This window comes from Brienomyrus brachyistius, chromosome 11 (assembly GCF_023856365.1).
Source record: "Brienomyrus brachyistius isolate T26 chromosome 11, BBRACH_0.4, whole genome shotgun sequence".
Taxonomy (NCBI): Eukaryota; Metazoa; Chordata; class Actinopteri; order Osteoglossiformes; family Mormyridae; genus Brienomyrus; species Brienomyrus brachyistius.
The window spans coordinates 7,634,003-7,656,647 of record NC_064543.1 but is presented as its reverse complement, the minus strand read 5'-3'; the positions used below and the strand labels follow the sequence as shown (position 1 = coordinate 7,656,647).

The following is a 22,645-nucleotide window of genomic DNA, read 5'->3' as shown; positions in this document are numbered from 1 at the left end:
AATTAAATGTCTTTTGGATGGGGCCTGCTGCTTCCTTGGTTGTTTTTAATCTAATCTATTATGTCAATAAATGAGAATTTGCTTCACTGTCAGCTCATTCATTTTCATTACATAAAAAAACTCAAGTGATCTTTCACTGTAATTCTTTAACAGTAATTTATTTTGCCATGAACTCGAAAAACAGTAAATATAATAACCTATTTCCAAAGAGTTCATATTAGATGATGGGAAAATAATATATTTTACATTTTTTTTCTATTTCAAAATACACTATAAACATACAGTTTTGCCTATTAATAATTTTTATTTATTATTTTATTTCATACTCTTATTGAAAGTTTGCAGGTAATGTAGCCAGTCTCATTTGAGAAATATATCTGGAAAATATATTTAGAACAATGAGGAGACAATTAAACTGTCCATCCATCCATTTTCCAAACCGCTTATTCTACTGGGTCGCGGGGGGTCCGGAGCCTATCCCGGAAGCAATGGGCACGAGGCAGGAAACAACCCAGGATGGGGGGCCAGCCCATCGCAGGGCACACTCACATACCATTCACACACACACATGCACACCTACAGGCAATTTAGTAACTCCAATTAGATTTAGAATGTCTTTGGACTGTGGGGGGAAACCAGAGTACCTGGAGGAAACCCCACGATGACATGGGGAGAACATGCAAACTCCGCATGAAACCCAGGCTTAAAGCTGGGTCCCAGTGGTGTGAGGCAACAGTGCTAACCACTGCACCACCATGCCACCCCCCAATTAAATAATCTAAATTATACCGAAGTTATCAGTGACAGAAATCTAGAATAAAATCTGAAAATATGCCCCTTATATCCATAATCTAAACACAGTGCTAGTTTCACGTTAAGCGACTGTGTGAGTAATTCATATAAAATTTATTTTTATTAGTATTCTGTGTAGGCTGTGCATTATCAGTACTTCAAGGCAGGTGTCTGCTAATGAGCCTATAAGTAGAGATTGTAATTCAATTTTCAAAAAGCAGCCTGTGATAATTAGCGGCCTGGTTAAAGATAGTGCCATATTTATATTAGCCTAAGTGCACGGAGAGGCAGCCTAGTATTCCAGTGCTAAGTGATGAGGAAGACTGGCAGGACAAGCACACATTTGACATTTAAGGGGGAGACGTTGTGGGAAAACGGGTGATGCCATTTAGTGGAGCCCCCACCCTCCTCTTAGGATCTACATCCACCACCGGCGCGTGTGACTGGGGGCAGACTGGCTGGCTGGGACTGAAGGCGCGACTGTCAGGCAGGGTGTGCCCCCGCTTTGAGGTATGGACGGGGGGGTTGGAATGATAATGAAGCACCAGCCAGTGAGAAGCGGCGCATCCCTCCGCGAAGAATCACAGGCTGGCAAGTCGCACCTCGAGATGGGCGGCAGGCTGCGCTCTCATCAGCGGACAAAAAAAAAAGCTAATTCCTCTCACCCCTTTTCAAAATCACTGAAGCCGAGACCCAGGAAGTTCAAACCTGGCACAGAATCGGGCCAGAGCCCAGTGCTCTCCACCTACTGACAAGGCTTTAGGAGTCAATATAAGGAGCTGAGATTTCTGCTAAGAGACTACTGTGGGCACTCCAGTAGGATTCCTAGCAACAGGTCTGGGAGAATGAGGCTGGAATGAAGGTGAGCAGCATGCTATTCTACATCACGCACCATGTTTCCAAGGGTCTGTAAACATGTTTACAGTCTGGGGGTGTTTGTCTTAAATTTTGCCTCCTTAATTTAAAAATTAGTTGGATATTTAATTTCATGCATAAAAATAGTACAGTAAGCTAGAATGAAAGTCATTTATCTTCAAAATGTTATTTAGCATGAAATGCCTGTCTTGGTATGCGTTAATGTTAGTTAGTTTTAGTTTGCACTGTATTAAACGTACATTTATCTCCCTCTCTCTATTTAATGCAGTACGCACACACATTGCATTCAATTGAAAAATAAGACATAAAAGCAAACTGATCAGTGTCCATTGTAAGGAAATGTATGCTAAACGCAGTATGATGTGAAATCGAGGAGAGGAGAAATTCTTTTTTCTTTTATTTTTGTTTGTAAAAAAAAAAACAAACACGCTTATTCCATAAGAATTCATTTTCCTGTTCATCAGCCCACAGAGCTGCGACGTAACGACAAGGTGTCCGACCCTTTCTGACTGATGTCTCCCTACCCGATACGTTTATTCTCTGAACGACCTTCATTAATCGCAGCTTTTCTCTTCTCCCATCCCAGCTTACTTACCAGCCAGCTGGACCTAACATGAGCCTGATACTGAAATATGGCTTTCATCATGTGTAACGTCCACTTCAACCATTCCCTGGCGGCCATGGACGGGGACGACACAGCGGGCCACTCGCTAAGCCTGGAGCAGAAGACGGCGTTCGCCTTCGTCGGCATGCTGCTGGTCTTCTTGGGGCTGCTGATCGTCAGGTGCTTCAGGATCCTGCTCGACCCCTACAGCAGTATGCCCTCCTCAACCTGGGCAGATGGCGTGGAGGGGCTGGAAAAAGGAACCTTCGAGTACGCCTTGGCCTGAGTCATACGAATTGATTGCAATTTACACAGAAAGAGGCTGGGTCCGTCCATCTGTGATCACCCGAAACCTTGAGTACTTTGTTGGCACAGGTCTGTTGTGCTGGAAATTTGAAGGATGGATGGAAATCTCAGGGAAAATAAATAGATTTATTAAGAAAAATAAAAGGAAAAGCATGAAATGAATTGCGGGTCGCGCCTTGTTCTCAATTTCACACGATCACGGATGGGAACGCTACAAGCAGGCTGTGTAGAGGCCCGCTTTTCGTGCCGTGAGGATACAGGTTGTTCCCAAACAATGTAATATACTGCAGTTTATCCCAGTAGCCTCACTGTGGTTTTCCCCTTGGGTGGGAGAGTGTGGCATGAGTCCCATCACGAGTTGCCCCTTCTGGACTCCCATGATGCACCTGGAGCAATTAAATATCACTGGGGCAAGAAGTACGGCTCAAAATGACAAATCTCTATGGATATGTGATAGTTTAAAGAAAAATTGTAAAGCATCAGTTTCTTTAAGCTTTCAATGAAACAAAACTTTTTTTTAGGAAAAAGGTGTTTTCTGTAGAAGACAAAGTTAGTGCCAAGTTCGTTGTGTTTCAGAGTGACAAAGTGATAAACCTCTATCACTCCATCTGACCCAAAATAGTCTTATGAATCTTGATTCATAAATGGTGATGAAAAGGACAAAAGAAAAGCAGATGGTCCTTCATCGTCTGGGATCCACTGGGCACCCAGGTACTCTGCCACCTGAGAAATGCCACGTACTGTTTGCAAATGTACGTATTCTGTGAATTTGCCTTACTATAACCTTGAGTGGGTTACTGTGCCTTCGATTGGGGTGTCAGTGCTTTCCAAAGAAACAAAGTACTAGGTGTGTGTCTGTGTCTGCCTGTCTGTGAGTGCAATCTGTGATGATTAATCGGTATTCCCTCCTAAGGCATGGCTAAAAAGCCTATAAGTGCCAAGAAGGAGCTGGTTGAGAGGGAAGGACGGGAGAAGGTCATATCAGTGGTGTTCTCTGCTGAATAAAATGTCCTCTTGCTTAAAAATTCCCATCAGCACTACGTCTGGTTCTTCGGTTCTCAGAAAAGACAAGCAACAATAGCGGCGAGCTAATATGTGAGTGAAGCAGGGAATTGGGATCTGGGAGTCTGAGCACTGAACTGAAGTGGCTCACAAAGGACTCGGTGGCAGCCCACAGGCCAGCCCTGCTGTCTGAACTCAGCACGTGTGCTGCATGTACACACTCATCTCGCACACCGCGCACACACAAACATGCGTGACATCACTCAGACACACACAGCATCACAGAAACACGCATTACATCATCCAAAGGCTGCACCACCCTCTGGGAAGCCGTTGTATGAATTACAACATGACGCATCTTTGTGCAGCTCAAAGATACCCACATGCAGAAACACAGATAAACAGCATTTTGGATAAACAGTTCATGAAAAACTGAGAAGATTTTTGTGTCAAAGCAAACAGGGATTTTGTACAGCTTCTTTCCTGCTCTAAAGAAGTAAAAATTCCATTTAATTTTTCTCTTAATTGTGTAGAAGTACGAGTCAGCCGGAGGATGACACAAGGAATGACACAGATACATGAAGATCTGTCAGGTGTGCAGCCTCACCTGTTGCTGTTCTTATGCCCTTATTCAGATAGACAACCTGCAAGACAGACAGTGATTCGGCTTTACCTGGCTGTTCTGCCCAAAGGCATCCAGATATCAGCTGCTGGGGATCCAGGCTGATGTAATTTCACAAAGAAATTCTAATGTCAGGCTGCCTGTGCTGAACTGAGACGATTTTAAGATCCAGGAAATTCACACACAACCACAAACACAGCGGATCTAGAGAAACAGTTTACATTGGCTGTGGGAAATGATTCGATTGTATAACTTCCTACTGTTCATTTTCAATAGGGAGCCACGCTATACAGAATTTATATGGGGGAATTTAATTATTCAGTAAATTTCGAATCCCAGTACAGAATTGGCTATTTAATTAAACGTTCAGTACATTACAAATACTGGATGAATGTTCTGAATGCTTTTTCAAGGTCAGGTAACAAGACTCCTGCTGAAATTCACAGTGAACACAAAGCAACAGTAATGTCTGAGTAATAAGGAAACATTTTCATAATGACTTCTGGAAAAGTGAGGGAAATAAGTCATGTGTCCGTAAAGGATCGCCTCGGGGCAGCTCTGGTTAATTGTGGTCGCATATTAACTTTTACAAACACTTGGCATTAAGTGCTACTCTATTCCTTTCAAGCAAGATAGCACTGACATGTGTAATTAATATTATCATCTGTTCACTTATCAAAGCCCTTACGCACATGAAAGATCTGACATGTGGATAAGTACTTATCACGCTTCCGAATAAAACATGCCGATTCTTAGCAATCTCTGAAACACTACTGGATGTTGAAAACCTAATAAAATGTAATAAATTTCTCAAGAACCTTCTGGGCTCATTTCAATTCTGCTATTTTTCACATGACTAAGTACAAATAAAGCCAGGATGTTTCTGCAGGCCCAATCCTGAACTGCCTTCTTGCTCAGTCTGATGCGGTTCTTTACTGCAGATCGTGCACCTCTGAGGTCCCCAACTATTTTATCCCTGAGGGCCAAATTCCATCAGCAACAAAAGGTCAAGGTCCACTTGTAGATCTATAGAAATGTTGAGAAAATCTGTAAAGCAACACTCATTCAAGCTACAATAAGTCTTAGTATATTATAATAAATTAAAAATGCTTATCACTACCATGGGGTGCTACTTCTTGCAATTTTAATTGTCTTTCTGAGACTCTGGCTGTCTTAATTGGTAATTTAATTTAAAAAGTCTTCTCTTGGTATTAATTGGTATGGGAGCTGGAAAATCTCCAGGAGGATCCTTGATTTAAAGGACAAGTCTTTGTGGTGTTTATGGCTTGATTAATTATTAACCATCCCCTATTTGTCCTCTTTATGGAGGAAGCCTTGTCCCTCTGCCGTTTAAAGTTCTTTGGTTGAACCAATAGGGTAGAAGCCAATGGTCACACCCTAAGAACAGAACCAAGTATAAAAGTAGATGCTAAATTGCCACTGCACGTGAAGGGCTTGTGTTTTCTAAGATTATTTGTTGGACACGTTGACACTGATGTTTAAATAAGAAACAGCAACGCAGGGTGATTTTACTTGATGCATAACTGATTGGAGGATTTTAGTCTATTGCATATTACCGACTGATCCTGACCGACTCAGGGTGTGAAGCACCGAGGCACGATGATGGAGGACTACTCTGCAACTGGAGGCGAGAGGGTGAACCCGGGATACGACGCGTCCCTTGACGAGCCGCCACATTACGAGGAGTCGTCCTTCTCCGGCACGGCGGGGAACGGCTACGTAGCCGGAGACAAGGGCAAAGCCAGGGAGGTCCGACACTCGGTCGTCAGTGCCTTTGGCCACAGCACACTGGACAGGGTGCCCAACATAGACTTCTACCGCAACCCGGGCAGTGTCAGCGGGCACCGCGCAATCCGGCCCTCCCTGCAGGAGCTTCACAGCATCTTCCAGGTGAGTGTCCATCTGGCAGCCCCTATACAAAGGTGTAGAAGTTAATTCACCCCCTGCAGGAGAAGGATTGTCATTATTCTAGTGCAGTGTCTCCAAATCTGGTCCTCAGGGACCCACAGCCAGTCCACGTTTTTGCTCCCTCCCAGTTCCTTGCCAGACAGTCCACATTTTTGCTACCTCCCAACTCTCTACTAGGACCAGAGAGGGAACAAAAACGTGGACTGTCTGTGGGTCCCCGAGGATCAGATTGGGACTGTTCTAGTGCATCAGGCTGCAAATAAACATGCAAGTCTCCTACTTAGCCATAGCTTCAAAGACATAAAATTAACGATATCTGCAGTAGCTAGCTGTATGAATACCAGTGACAGTCTGAAGTTAAAATTTAAAGCCTTTTAGTGGAGCGGGATTCCTCTTTCAAGGAAAATTGAAATGAATAGCACCAAGCAACAGAACCCATTCCAAGTCATTCAAGTCTCCATCAGCGCTTCGGATGTTCATATTCAATATAATGAAAAGCTCCACTTAAATCAATGAGAAACAACAATCAGAGTATGACTCTCTGTGTCCTGCTATTGTCAAGCAGGAGAAGCCTTCATAACGTAAAGCTCTTTGTACCGATTTTTGTGCAATGAGGGAGTAGGTTACTGTCGAAGAAGTACAGACCAAAGCTTCTATTCAATTATTGTTTGAGCAGGTCGGCAGGAGCAGGGAACATAAAGCATGCTGTGCCGTTTTTACTGTAGCAGCTTGTCAGACCGGGCCTCTCTGCTCCTACACCTTGACCGCTGGCACCCGTTAGCGCCAGGAGGTCTGGCATCTTCCAGTAACACATCTTTGCACCGGAAATGAAGCGGAACAGGCAGGCCGGGCCGAACAGACGACACGCCGAACATCATCGGCCTGCCCGAAATGGGGGTCACGCTCGGCAATGGACGTCGGCCAGGAAACCATTTCGTCCGCATTTAGCTGGTGAAAAACGGCCCCTTTGAGCAAATGCATTGATCTGTTTGTCTTTAAATTGAGTAATTAATGGAAATGAGCTCAGAGAACTCAGAGAAAATCAGCAGGCCAGCTGTACCGTTGTGGGGAGGGGTAACACAGCCACAGCAGAAACGTGAACTCGATTCAACATCTCTTCTCTTCTCTAATGTTAAGATTTGGCATTACTCAGTGACATTATTCATTTATAATTCAACCTTCTCCCCCCACAGAATGGTGGACCCATTAATGACATAGTGGACGAGACAACTGGGAGTGATGGAACGCCGGTCGACGTGGAGTCGGTCTCACCGGCCGAGGACACAGGAGGATTAGTCAAATTTGGCTGGATAAAGGGTGTATTGGTGAGTGTGAGAATGTCCCCACCAATGAAAGTTTGAAGGCACAGATGAAATCCCATTTAACTTTCATATTGTTTAAACCATGAGGAATGTATCTGTGTGGCCCATTGTCATTCACTCTAAAGCCCCTTCAATGCTAAGAGTCTCTCAAATCAGGCATCATAGTATTTGACAGGACTATACCCCTGCCACGACCCCGCCTTGATCCCTACCTTGACCCCAACCTTGATCCCTAACTTGATTCCCACCTTGACCCCTGCCTTGATCCCTATCTTGATCCCTGCCTTGATTCCTGCCTTGATCCCTAACTTGATCCTTGCCTTGATTCCCACCTTGACCCCTGACTTGATCCTTGCCTTGATTCCCACCTTGACCCCTGCCTTCCCAGGTACGATGCATGCTGAACATCTGGGGAGTGATGCTTTTCATCCGTCTTTCATGGGTGTTCGGTCAAGCTGGCATCGGTGAGTGGATCGAATGTATCTCCAGTCTCCATTAGACATGCGGGCTTGTCTGCTGTTTCTTTTGTGTTTTTTGTGTGTACATATTTATGCTACGAAATCACCAGAATGGTATATTGACATGAGTCACACTGCATATAGCAGACTGCATTTCATTTCATCCAAAAATGCCCGTTCAACAATGTGCAAAAATGTGCAGTTAAGACACCTTTTTCTAGCACCGTTTCTTTTGCTCTCTGGTTACTATAACAAGTAGAGTCACTAAAGTCGGTGCTACTCAGACCTAAACCCCATTGATTAGGGAGGCTAACATGAAACGATGGGGATTGTGTGACAATGTTAAGGAGCACCTGTGCCACTCATGGAAGCCAACAGAGAGCTAATCATTACGTGTTCCCTCTGTCCTTCGGGTGAAAGTCAGTAACAGACATTGGGCATGTCAGTCACCAAGCTGGAAATTACTGCTGGAGTCCAAACTGGGCCTAGTGGAATATTACAAAGACCATTAGCCAACAATGCAGCCATTGCTCATGTGTGTCCCTTATTCTTTTGGGCCTGACATACTGGAATTAGAGGTTTTATGATGCGTAACTAATGATGATTAAAAGTCGTAAGCTCCAGGTGGGGAAAAAAAACATACAAAAGATTCTTGAGTTAAGACGTGGCCTTAAGCCTTGCAGCTCAATTACTCTTTCAAGTGGGCAATTTGTGACTTATTGCTGTTTTATTTTGCCTTTCGAGGTGTTAAGGAGAGCTGCGTGCCATCGTTCTTTATAGCCAACAAGAGCTCACTGTGCACCTTTGCAATAGAAAGCATATTGCTTAATCCTTATAGAGGTACAGCTCAATAAAGAGAATTAGATCCCCACATACGGGCGGCAGTGTATCATACCAGGGGCAGAGCCAGATCCTGAACAGGGGCGGAGCCAGACCTATAACAGGGGCGGGGCCAGATCCTGAACAGGGGCGGAGCCAGACCTTGAGGAATGGGTGGCTGTTGGGGGGGGGGGGGGCACATATTTACTGGGGGGGTGGGCTTGGCCACCCCTTAGATCTGCCCCAAGATCACACTGCTATGAAGTGTGGCTTTAAAGAGTTTAGTGATTTTAAATATAATAGTAACTCACTGGCATCTGCATGAGGGGTTTTGATTCTTAGTGTTGCGAGAACAGCCCAGCTGCTCTGACAGACAGCTTTTGCTTTCAAGGTCTAGGGATCGTCATCATCCTCCTGAGCCTTGTGGTGACCACTGTCACTGGTCTCTCCATGTCTGCAATCTGCACCAATGGCGTGGTTCGGGGAGGTAGGTATTGGTAGGGGGGGGAAACAGGGAATGCATGATGATTATTTATACAGATAAATAGATATATTTTCTCCCATGTTTCAAACAGTGTTTTGTTCATTCGATTGTGGATTCGCCTCTAGATCCCTGTCTTTCTCCGTGTCTCTTTCAGGGGGTGCTTACTATCTGATCTCCCGCAGCCTGGGGCCCGAGTTTGGCGGCTCCATCGGCTTGATTTTTGCCTTTGCCAATGCAGTGGCTGTGGCCATGTATGTGGTGGGCTTTGCTGAGACAGTCGTGGATCTCCTTCAGGTATAGATGCATTTTTTTGCCACAGTGTTGCTATAGTATTGTTGTCACGTCTTTTTTCTTACCTTGCGTTATTTCAAGTTAAAAATATACTGCTATCATATAATGGCAGTATATTTTATAAGAGCTGTCACATAATATAATTAAACTATCATTACTTAAAAAATCCATCCATCCACCTATCTTCCAGAACATCAGGGTTGGAATGAACCGGGCACCAGTCCCTGGTAGGGACATGTGTGATGTATAGCATTACGAATAATCTATTGTTATCTTAAACACTTTTCAAAGTGGAAATAAAACATTAAATAATAGCAAATCGTTTCACAAGAAAGTCAAACAAAATACGTAAAAAACAAACAAATAAAATGCAGGGTCAAATAGATATTATCGGCTTTAGCAGGAAGCATTGCAAACACAACATAGCTTCACAGTCATGCAGTAGGACTGCCGGCCCAAGCTCTCCTTTTCAAGGGTTTGGGGACAGAGCAAAGCAGCCAGCTTTGGGCTCTAAGCCAACCTCAAGCAGCAAACACACTGAGAACAACACACACACACACAGGCATGCGCTAAAATATTTCATTCCTAACCAAAGGGGGAAAGGACAAGACATTTGTCTGAATTTAATTTGTAATGATTGTCTCGTGACCAACTCATTATTCAGCAGGAAAATGGCAGTACCATTTGTCTTAATGATGTCATCTACCGTGATGCTTCATAGGACAGCAATGCCATCATGGTGGATGAGGTCAATGACATCAGAATTGTTGGCTGCATCACAGTGGTGCTGCTCCTGGGGATTTCATTGGCCGGAATGGAGTGGGAGGCCAAGGTGAGACCAAAATGAAATGCAAGCCCTGGTTTTTATTTCTGGTGGGACTCCCCATTTCCAAAGTGGGTAATTTGAATGTATGAGCAGACACCCCTCCCCCACTCCCCCCACAATGCCGTGTGCCATATTCATGACCCACCTTCCTGTTACATCACTTCCTGGATTTGCTCTCGGGTTTTCCGACACGCCCACTATTTTTTTTCCCCTCACCTGATATATAAACATGTTCTTCCCCATATTTTCCCCAATTAACTTATTGTTTTTTTTACTTCAGGCTCAAATCATCCTGTTGGTTATCTTGCTGGTGGCCATCGCAAATTTCTTCGTAGGATCAGTTATCCCTGCGACCAAGGAAAAGAGATCTAAAGGCTTTTTCAATTACCAAGGTGAGAGAAAGATGAAGGTGTTCCACCAGCGGCTCAAACTGCACCTCCATGTGCTGCAGTAGGTCAATTGCACAGGATAATATATCATGATAATCATGATAATGATATAATTTACTGCAACCAGACCTGTGTGAGTTCTGTGCTCTTGTGCAACAGGCAAACTCCACAGGATGTGAAATTAAGGGTGTCCTGGGGTGGGGGGGGGGATTTAGGATGATTCCAGGGGCCCAAAATTTTGGAGTATAATTGGATTGGTCTGGGTAGGGGGCCCTTTAATGTGGCCCAAAATCTCTAGAGGTGCCTTGTGTCAAATAAACGTTTCCATCTGTTGCAGCATCCATATTTGCGGAAAACTTCATCCCCAATTTTCGAGACGGAGAGACCTTTTTCTCCGTCTTTGCCATCTTCTTCCCTGCAGCCACAGGCATTCTGGCAGGTGCCAATATTTCTGGAGATCTGAAGGTAGGTGCCGGGGGTCAGGGACGACCCCAGAGTGCCAGAAGGGCGCATATAGCTGTTGTTTTTCTCAACAGTGTTGAATTTTTTGCCTTTATGTTCAAAAACTTACTTCAATCATTTTCAGACCCAAGTAATGAAGCTTCCTGGATCAGGATCTAGGTTTTAGTATCTTTAAGCAAAATATACAGCTGAAAAAAAAGAAGCCTGAATCAGCAACTCCCAAAAGAATAGTACTGGCTTTGCAACTAGCCAGATAGACCGAAATTGGTACAGTTTTAGTCTTTGCATACAATGCAGCCCAAAGAACACAAACTAAATGACTTTGCTCTATGGGGCACTAACACTCAGAAAGACTCACAAAAGCTTAACATTTATCTGTTAAACTGCCACACTGTACATCATTCATTTAACAGAATTGAATTACCTAACGCTTATATTCAGAATGTCTTATTAAAATGTGTGACAGGTGATTCCAGACCATTCAGGGGAAAATGTTGCTATGATTTACGTGTCGTCCTACTTTAACACATAATTGGATTTCTTTTGTAAAGGACCCCCAAGCTGCAATTCCGAAGGGGACTCTGCTGGCTATTTTCATTACAGGAATGACGTATCTGGTTGTAGCCATTTGTGTGTGTAAGTGAACAATCCCGCGTTAAGGGCACGTACTGTACCTTCGACCTTCAAAACTTTCATTTCGTCAAATTGTCACTCTTTGAGAATTATGAGTTATTTCATAGCTTCCCTTGCAGTGCCTACAAATTAATTAGGGATGCTTGGGGATGCTTAAGTACACTGGTGTTTGAATATTAATTGAAATGGCACAAAAGCTTGCTTGAAAATCAATGTACATTATGGCTTACAGAATCCCTGGTCTAATCAAAAACCTGGCTTGATGCCGCTGTGAGTCTTTTTCAGCAAAGTTTAAAATCAATTGACAGCTTCCCCTTTTAAAGACCCATTGAGACAGCAGACTGGGACGAAAAAGCCTGCCTGTCACAACACATGCATTCGCGTTTCTCCTCAGTGCCTCCACACTACCTAGTGGAATATTATTATATTAATAGTGATTTTACACATCCAGATAAATGTGCGTACCACATCATTTCTCAACCACAATCCCTGAAATATACTAAGTATGGTATACATTCAGTCCATTCAGTTCTTAATCTCATATTATAGCAAACGACACTTTGACTTAGTATAACAGGAGAATCAGGTCTTCAGTTAATGGATTCAGTTTAACATGATTTTAAAGTCTTTACCATTTTTAATTCCAAGGATTAATTCAATAAATAGCTCAATGAGGCTTAATTAAGAGCTCAGCATGCACAATATTCTGCAAGGACTAGAGTTGGAAATCACTGCTGTAATAACATAAATCTGACTGCATAATCTGCATATCAAATTAAATATCAAATCCATGGACTCAAATGCAGGACTATAAATGCAGTCAGAATTCATTTAAAAATTATATGGCACCTGCTATATCATTCAACTTGCATATGAAATAGTCAAATGTCTTTAGGGGGGGGAGAACTGGTATTCATGACTTTGAGGGGGCAGATCTGTGTGTCGTGCTTAGCATGTGCTCCACTATCAAAGACAACAAAAAGCAATAACATATGGAACAGTAGTGAACTGCGCTAAAAGTTATATCAGTGACACAAGGTGAAAGTCCATGGTCCCAAACCATGGCGGCGACTGACAAATCCAGTGTCATGTATCTGCAAAAAGCAACATCAGAAAGCTCTACATCCGGTTTCCCCAAACAGACAGTGAAGGTTATAGACCAGGGGTGGCCAGTCTTATCCGCAAAAGGCCAGCGTCTATGCAGGATTTTGGGATAACCTTTAGGTCAGCTGTTCAAACCCAGGTGTGAGGACTCTTCAGCCAATCAGCCCTCTAATTAGTCATCTAAATTAGGGAATTGCAGTGAAAACCGGCACAATCAACCCTTTCTGGATAAAATTGGTCACCCATGATATAGAGGAACGTAATACAATCTGAAGCAGCACCTGGTCCCCGAATCATGGAATTCTGGCAGTCCTACAATGGCGCGAGATGTACTCCCACAGTACAGCCTATCCAATATGCCACGTTAAATATTTCTTTAAGAAGGCATACTCTGCAGCCTGACTTGTTAGTCATCCATGTTACTGCATTCCATGCAGCCCTTTGTCAGTGAGCAGTTTGTAGAGTCCCATCCAGAATTGGCCAGGTAGTCACATGCTTACAACCATCCTGGACCAGATGGTAAACTTGTGGTTGAATGTTCTTGATATATGTTGGATTCAAGTCACATTGTCTCCATAACGAGGTGTCTCAGAAACAAGGAGGTACTTGAAATTTTATGCCCGGTATCATTGTTGAGTGGCCAAGTCAACAAATTATATAAATACATTTTTATATCCATCTACACAATGACTCCTAAAAGTTACCCAGATTTCCTCCCTTAGGCCACCGTATTGGTGAATAGGGTTTGAAATTGTGATTTTTATTTGGATTCATCACCCCATGAACAATGAGTGACCCTGTTGTCTCGTCACTTTCCCTTTAGCCTCTACAGTTGTGCGGGATGCAACTGGCAGTGTCAACAGCACCTTCTCAGGGCCGGTGAGCTGCAACGGCTCGGCAGCCTGCGAACTCGGCTACAACTTTACATCCTGCAAAATCGAGTCCTGCAGATTCGGCCTCATGAACAATTTCCAGGTAGCCAGACACATGCAGCTCCAACACTTAAATGAAACTGGTGACTTGAAATAAGGATTCATTTTAGTATTGCTTGGAATGAGTGGGAGTCTCGGTGGTGCTGAGTCAGTCTGTGTCCCATCTCGCCCAGGTCATGACCATGGTGTCTGGCTTTGGCCCTCTTATAACAGCAGGAACCTTCTCAGCTACTCTCTCATCAGCCCTTGCCTCTCTCGTTAGCGCCCCCAAAGTCTTCCAGGTAGGTGCTGTGACCTTTTCACACACTGACGTTCATTTGAACCGAGCTGTTCACTTTTAAGTTCTGGGGAAACTGAGTTTCAAATCACTGCACGACATACAGCTTCAGCTATTTATAAAACGGATGAAGAACGCCTGGTTTTCTGAATATGGTTGTTGTTGTCTCATTTCCGTCATGAGACCTTAAAAAATTCTCCACTCACAGGCACTATGCAAAGATAACATCTACACAGCGCTACATTTCTTCGCCAAGGGACACGGCAAAAATAAGGAGCCCATCCGCGGCTACGTCCTCACCTTCGCCATCGCCGTGGCATTCATCCTTATCGGTGAATATATCCGAAACTGGAAAAACCCAGCCTGACATCCAACACAAGTCACACATCAACATAAAATATAAATCTGCCCCGATTTTACATAAAAAAACAACATTTTGACACTTGATAACAAAACTGGTATCAAGGTACTGTACATGACAAAAAGGTTCCTACTTCCTGAAAATTGCCTGTTCCTGTGTCCTGAAATTATGCACCTAAAGTAGTTCAACCAATTTTCAGTGATGAAACTGGGTAAAGTGTGGGGGAAAAAAAACTAAATCCAAATAATATATCATATCCCCCGAATAGAACATGCATCGGCGTAACTCAGAAACTCTCCTGCAGAAGGTTTTACCAGGATCCCCTTGACATTTATGTTTTCATCTCTGTTTCTCAGCGGAGCTCAACGTAATCGCTCCCATCATTTCGAACTTCTTCCTAGCCTCTTATGCCCTCATCAACTTCTCCTGCTTCCACGCTTCCTATGCAAAGTCACCAGGTAATTCACTTCTTAATTCTTATGCAAACTGTGCTAAGAAGAATACAAAGCCTCGTATTCAATTGTAGGACTGAACTAAAATTATAAGTCCCAATATGGAGCCCTGATGTACTCCTCAATGAGATGCAAAAGAAATTGTTAGTCAGAAAAATGTGTTTTTCTGTGAAACAACCCAAGAGACACACAACAGAACCTATATTTCCAAGCAAGTGCCATTTTGCAGTGTCATGTAAATTTACATTAGACGATGCATTTTATTAAGGCAATGGCCAAAATGCTTGAGTCTCCCGTCTCTACGTGGTATAATTGGAGAGATTTGGTCTGGCAGGATGGAGACCGGCTTACAAATACTACAACATGTGGCTCTCTCTGCTGGGTGCCATATTGTGTTGCTCCGTGATGTTCGTCATCAACTGGTGGGCTGCACTGCTGACCTACGGCATTGAGATCTTCCTGTACATCTACGTTACGGTGAAAAAGCCAGGTGACCGAAAAACACAGTCCTATAACACTGTCATTGTTAGCCTCTTGTTAGCTGGACCACGTGACCTTTCACAGAGCACCATTTCTTGTCTGTTTTCATTTCGTTTTTGCCCTGCAGACGTGAACTGGGGTTCCTCGACACAGGCAGTGACATTTGTCAACGCTGTAAACAATGCTTTGACCTTATCTGGAGTGGATGACCACATCAAAAATTTCAGGTGCTGTGAAAAAAAGATGGAGGCATTCAGGGGGAAAAAAAGACATGTTAAACTATTCTAAAGTTTTAATGAAATTGTTGAAGTTTTCTTGCTAGAGCATGTTTTCATCACTGTGACTATTATTTAGAATTGGAAATGATGCATCATTTATTACAGTAATAAAAATGAAGGCACCTTTAATCTCCTGTTGCCCTCAGACCCCAGTGCATCGTGCTGACTGGAGCCCCCAGATTCCGCCCTGCGCTCCTTGACTTGGCCCACTCCATCACCAAGGGCTATGGGCTTTGTCTCACCTGCCAAGTGTTTGTGGTGAGGACACACTTTATAGTGCTGTAAACCTGAACTTGGATGGCATTCAGATGTTCATGGTCTTTGTAGAGGGTCAATAAAACTTGACTTTTCTTCAGATAGATTAGGGATTTTATACGCCAGCAGTTAAACCTCACCTGGTGACTTCATTCAGTCATTAATTCGCGGCCTGCCTGAGTACATCCCATAACAACGGGAATGAAACGCGAGTCAAACTGAAACCCCAAACACAAGTTGAAATTTACGTTCAAATGACACTACACTCACGGAGAAAGACGGGGACGCCACTTTTGTGACACGGATTCAATTCAACCAGGGACCACGGTTAAAGATGCTCCAAGAGATGAATGCGGGGATAGAGCCGAACCAGGCATGGCTGAACACGAAAAAACGCAAAGCTTTCTACACAGCGGTAGCGAGCGATTCCTTCAGGGAAGGCGTGGAAAATCTCCTACAGGTAAGCGCGGTCAGGACAATGCCGCACGTAAAGTTGATGACGGGGCAAGAGGCCGTTACAGCTTTCACTATCGGAAAAGCAGCTCAAGCTACTGATATGTTATCAGGATTTTAAATATCCAAATGGACCGTCCTAATACAATCATTACACTTCATGTGTAGAGTTTACCATGTTCAGCTGATTTAAACAACTAATTTGCAGACCATAAAACACGTACCTATTGGTTATTGGTTAATAGGCATCCGGACTGGGCCGACTGAGGCCCAACACTGTCGTCATTGGGTTTAAGAAAGACTGGAGGACAGCAACCAGAGAGGACGTGCAGAGCTACGTTGGTGTGTTGCAGTAAGTGGCTCTGGCTCTACTGCCACCAACACTGATGCCGAAGTGGGTCTGGGCCTTAATTGTCTGCTCTGGTCCCGTTTGTGGCAGCGATGCGTTCGACTTCGAATACGGCCTTGTGATACTGCGAGTCAGTCAGGGCCTGGACATCTCCTCCATCATCGAGGCAGAAGGTCGGTATGCAGTGCTAAACACGCACAGCCTGAAAAGGGCGTAATCATCTGCAGAGCATTCATAACAAACGTGACACGATGGCGATATAATCAGTTACGAGGCCATACAGCGTATTGTGCCTTCATTACATATATAGATGGTTTATGATGGAATTTAAACTCTCCAGGTTTAAAATACTTATCATCAAAGCAACCGATCCGCGTACATGTGACTTGGTGAATGTTTTCCTTCCATATCGGGGGTAGTAATTTGATGGTTGAAGCCAAGTTAAATACCATAGAGCCCGACGGTTTTCAGCTGAGGGTAATTCGGTAGCATCTGTGTTGGGCTGCAGAGGAGATGGAGAGGTTGGCCCTAGAACAGCAGGCTATGGAGGCTGAGGAGTTTCAGCCGGCTGGAAAGGGCCCCTTCTGGTCCAGGAAAACATCTAAACAAATGCTAACACCACAAGGTACCGGAATTCATTTATAGGGTTATTGAACTGATATTACCAAGTTTTCTTATGAGAACTTGCAAAATGAGAAATGTACATGAAAAGGTCATTCATCTATAACAAACACAATTTCTACGTTTTTGTTTATTGTTTACATTAATGATAGTTGCATTCAATTCTGTAGGTTAGCAAAATCGGTGTGAAGTAAAAAAATTCATAAATCAATTCCATTTCCTGCCATTGACTCCACTCCCTCTCCATCTCCCTCCACATCTCCCCTCCACATCTCCCTCTCCATCTCCCTCCACATCTCCCTCTCCATATTTCCCCACCCCTGCAGTGTCTGTGAATAGCCCACAAACGTCTCAGGTACCAAAAGTTAATCAGAGGTTAATGGAAGCAAGCACTCAGTTCCAGAAGAAACAAAACAAAGGCACGATTGACGTGTGGTGGCTGTTTGACGACGGAGGTAAAAGCATGTTACTTACATGGCGTTAGTCACTGTTAGGTTTAACTGCATTAGTCATTGTGTGTTGCATTTTATGACTTTCTCGCTTTCCTGGTTTGCATAAAAGCTTGGAAGATGGATGGGTTGCTGGACTACACACCTTCATCCTGGAATTAACATCACACAAGATTTATTTATTTTATTTTCATACTAAGCATGTACCTTTCATCATTTCGTTTCCTATTGGCCAGATCCAGGTTGCGTGATCTGTTCTCCGAGCTAAACACTGATCTTACGCCATACACTGCATATGCAATCTGTTATCTAGGTTAAAAGTAATCTTGATATTAACTCATACACACTTCTGGAAATCAGCAATATCCAGCCAAGTTCTTTATACAAAACAGGCATATTGAAGTTAATGATATACACTGAGCAGCCATGACATTAAAGTCGCTGAATGGTGCCATTACATGTTAGGAAAGTGAACAGTCAGTTCTTGAACTTGATGTGATGGAAGCAGGAAAAATTCCAAAAGTAAAGATGTGAGTGACTTTCACAAGGGCCAAATTGTGATGATAGACGACTCGGTCAGGGCATCTCCATAGCGACAGGTCTTATGGGATGTCAACAGTATGCAGTGGTCAACATCTAAGTACCTACCCAAAGCAGTCCAAAGAAGGGTGACTGCGGCGATGGGATCATGGCCGCCCAAGGCTCATTGATGCGCATGGGGATCGAGGCTAGTCCATCTGTTCGGATCCCACAAGAGAGCTACTGTAGCACAAACAGCTGAAAAGTAATGCTGGCTGTGATAGAAAGGTGTCAGAACACACAGTCCATCGCATTTTGCTGTGTATGGGGCTGCGTAGCTGCCATGCTGACCCCTGTCCATCACCAAAAATACCAACAATGGGCACGGGAGCGTCAGAACTGGACCATGGAGCAATGGAAGAAGGTGGCCTGGTCTGATGAGTTACATTTTCCATTATGTTATGCAGATGGCTTGGTGCATATGTGTCATTAACCTGACAAAGAGATGGCACCAGGACGCACTACGGGAAGAAGGCAAGCCAGCAGAGGCAGTGTGATGCTCTGGGCGATGTTCTGCTGGGAAACCGTGGGTCCTGGCATTCATGTGGATGTTACTTTGACACGAACCACCTAACATTGTTGCAGGCCAAGTACAGTACATCCTTTCATGGCAGCGGTAATCCCTGATGGCACTGGCCTCTTCCAGCAGGATAATGCGACCTTCCACACTGAAAAAAAATTGTTCTGGAATGGTTTGAGGAACATGAAAAATAGTTCGAGGTGTTGACTTGGCCTCCAAATTCCCCAGATCTCAATCCAATCCAGCATCTGTGGGATGTACTGTACAAACAAGTCTGATCCGTGGAGCCCTCACCTCGCCACTTATAGTTCTTAAAGGATTTGCTGCTAATGTCTTGGTGTCAGATACCACAGGGCACCTTCAGACGTCTTGTGGAGTCCAGGCCGCGATGGGTCAGAGCTTGTTCTGGCAGCATGAGGGGGACCTACACAATATCAAGCAGGTGGCTTTAATGTTATGGTTGATCGGAATATGTTTAAGACAGAGACAATTGTTGTTGACACAGATGATGTCATTAGTGTCTAGGTTCAGTCCGTACCTAAGGATACCATCAAAGTGTATCATACTTTGAGTCCCTGGAGCGTGAATATAGGTGAGAGGCGGGTGATGAATTGTTACCGTTAGGTCCAAAGTCAAATCCATCCATCCATCCATTTTCCAAACCGCTTATCCTACTGGGTCGGGGGGGGGGGGGGGGGGGGGGTCCAGAGCCTATCCCAGAAGCAATGGGCACGAGGCAGGGAACAACCCAGGATGGGGGGCCAGCCCATCGCAGGGCACACTCACACACCATTCACTCACACATGCACACCTACGGGCAATTTAGCAACTCCAATTAGCCTCAGCATGTTTTTGGACTGTGGGGGGAAACCGGAGTCCAAAGTCAAATTATAACGCATTATTATTTCTCTTATCATGATAATTTTACTTGTGTTAATTTTGGTGCACCAACAGGAAAATACTATGAGCACTGCAGAGTACTTCTGCTCAGCTGGTCAGTTTCATGTCTTGGAGGATGTGCGACCACAGACGCTGGAATCCTTGGTTGCCTCCTATTTTGTGTATTGAGTTGACTGGCCCTGGCAATAATAATATGAAATAGTGATGGACAATCTCTCTACCCGAGGCCTGACACTGCTCATCCCCTACATCCTAACCACACGAAAGAAGTGGAAGGACTGCAAGTTGAGGATCTTCATCGCGGGGCAGACTGACCGCATAGAGCAAGACTGGGCAGAGTATGAGGGGGGAAAACCCACTGAATGCATGACAACAAAGGGCATCGTGTTTGTAAGAAAATGTGTAGCTAGCAGACTTTCTGTTTGTTGCGTAGGATGGAGGGCCTTCTGAGACAATTTAGGATCAAGTACGTAAACATCAGCGTCATCACTGACATCACCTCCAAGCCAAGCTCCGAGAGGTAAACAAACATTTAGCTCGCATGAACTAAGCTTTTCTCACTCCGGTCCAATTTGATGCGACTACATGCGCCTACTTTTCTCAGCTGGAAAAACTTTGAGGACATGATTGAGCCTTTCCGCCTTCGCGATGGCACAAAGGAGACAGCCATTTCTGATGCACAGAAGAAGGAGAACTCGTGGAAGATCACAGATGCCGAGCTGGAAATGCATGAGGAGAAGGTAACTCAAGTTCTTAGTAGCTGAAGAAAGATTAGAAAATCTTTACTGCCACATTGGTTTAGATTCAGGTCAGCAAAATGCAAAGAGAAGGGGGAAGAGACATGAGGCGTCCCCAGTTCAGAATTAACTCACAGCTGGAAGTGTGGAAACAGCAAATAACTAAAATGGACACATCACTGCATTCTTTAACCAAGACGTAAACAGTGGGTACTTTTCCCTACACAGACATACCTGCAAGTTCGCCTGAATGAACTGCTGCAAGAGAATTCAAGGGCGGCCAACCTTATCATTGTGTAAGTACACAGGACCCATACAGCCTCTTGATTTTAATTATGCCAAGAATTATGTACATTTAATTAGCACTTACCTACAGAAAATCAATAATCATCATAGTCGTTCATCTCTATATAGGCCATAGTGAATGTTTGTATGCCCAGTGATGGACTGGCATTTTTACAGTAATGCTATCATTGAAAGTACAGTTGACATTTCCACACAGAATGGCTTAGGGATGCTGACTCCCTGTGATCTGGAAAAACTGCATAAAATTCTTTGGTCCCCTTGGCGAGCCAAGCAAAACAGAAAAATGCGAGAAAACGTGAGATACAAAGACCACTGCAAGATCACTGCGAGATCCCTTGAGAGGATGCCGTAAAGACGGTTGACCTCTTCCAAACCAGCACTGTACATATATTTTATGCATTTATCGCTTATAAAACATTTTGTACGTCATCCGTGGCTTTCGTAAAACCCCCAAAAACTCCCAAAAATTTCCCATTGAATTTTTTATGGGGTCAACTGTATTCCCAAAATCAGTTTGGCGCTAATGACATGCTTGAAGCACGCAGGATCATGTTATATGACATGAAGGCTTACAAATTGCCACAATGTTTATAACGTGCAATTAAAATGTATCAATCACCTGGTTAATGGTCCGTCAGACCTAAGGCTGACCTGGATTGAACTGCGGCCTTTTTGTGCAGTTTTAGGCTTAAATTATATTGAACATGTTCAGTACTCTGTCTTGTGCAGCTACTATATCAACCCTTACATGGACTGTACCTTTCTTGCAGGAGCACACCTATAGCTCGGAAAGGGGCCGTCTCCGACCACCTCTATATGGCTTGGCTGGATGTCCTAACCAAAAATCTCCCACCAGTCTTGCTTATCAGAGGAAACCATAAGAGTGTGCTAACCTTCTACTCTTAAGTGGCTCCCTCACGGCCAAACACCACAACAGCTTCCGTAATATGACATCCAATGCAGAAAACGGTTACATGTGTAGCTCTTCTGCTGCCCTCTAGTGGAAATACCCATTTAATACCACATTCAACAGCAGTTAGTCCATGTACTGTCTTTGCAGGATGAAGATGCAGAAAATATTGTATAAATGTTATGAATTTACAGTAAATTAGGTTAGACATATCACAAGCCTCCCATCTTGTACATTATTTAAACGACATATAAGCTTTTTTCATATTTGCTACATTGCTGAAATAAACATGTTTTACAGTACAGTGCCCCATTTAAATTGAATTAGACATAAATACATATTAATAAGTCAATGTAAATCACGCATTCTTAATGTTAGTGGGAGATAAATCCCTCCGTAATTGCCCAATTACTGCAATGTATGGATGGAGGCAGAGGCGGTACACAGTCAAAGTTTTTTATAGTGGTTATAAAGTAGAGTTAATGGAGATTTCGTATGCAGTTCGAAAGCTCTGGGTGGTCTGTTGATGGCGATGACACTACCTGTAAGGCGCGAGATAACCGAAACAGCAGCCCATCCTGCTGAATAACCCTACGTACCCAGTCATTTAGGTTTGAGCGGAATCTGTTATTCAAGCAACCGCTTGGACGTTACAATATCATACACATACATACTTCATCTAAAACCTATTGGGGTTGTAAACTTTATTTTTAAATCATCTTAATTTATTGCTGTATTGTTCTTTGTATGGACTTCAGTTTAAATTGCGCTTATATCATTTTTAGGCACTTAGTTTGCAAATAAAAACACTTTTCAGGCTGCAATTTCAACTCATGTATTTTGTTGCTGGTTGTCGTAAATGTATTA

At 43.7% G+C, this 22,645-nt stretch overlaps 2 protein-coding genes across 2 annotated transcripts; both read left to right on the top strand.

Annotated features, from left to right (window-relative positions):
- Positions 1-2,312: 2,312 nt before the first annotated feature.
- Positions 2,313-2,558, top strand: ctxn2 (cortexin 2). Its single transcript, XM_049031482.1, has one exon. The coding sequence runs from the start codon at positions 2,313-2,315 to the stop codon at positions 2,556-2,558; it is 246 nt and encodes an 81-aa protein (XP_048887439.1).
- Positions 2,559-5,635: 3,077 nt separating this feature from the next.
- On the top strand, positions 5,636-22,602 carry slc12a1 (solute carrier family 12 member 1). Its single transcript, XM_048969291.1, has 26 exons — positions 5,636-6,113; positions 7,325-7,456; positions 7,842-7,917; positions 9,122-9,217; positions 9,369-9,508; positions 10,227-10,337; positions 10,612-10,723; positions 11,058-11,185; positions 11,734-11,818; positions 13,743-13,894; positions 14,025-14,132; positions 14,337-14,460; positions 14,846-14,947; positions 15,276-15,431; positions 15,549-15,648; positions 15,846-15,957; positions 16,274-16,414; positions 16,653-16,759; positions 16,847-16,929; positions 17,265-17,381; positions 17,704-17,832; positions 20,052-20,163; positions 20,259-20,345; positions 20,430-20,565; positions 20,791-20,858; positions 21,639-22,602. The coding sequence occupies exons 1-26, from the start codon at positions 5,823-5,825 to the stop codon at positions 21,772-21,774; spliced, it is 3,141 nt and encodes a 1,046-aa protein (XP_048825248.1). The 5' UTR covers positions 5,636-5,822; the 3' UTR covers positions 21,775-22,602.
- Positions 22,603-22,645: the final 43 nt, after the last annotated feature.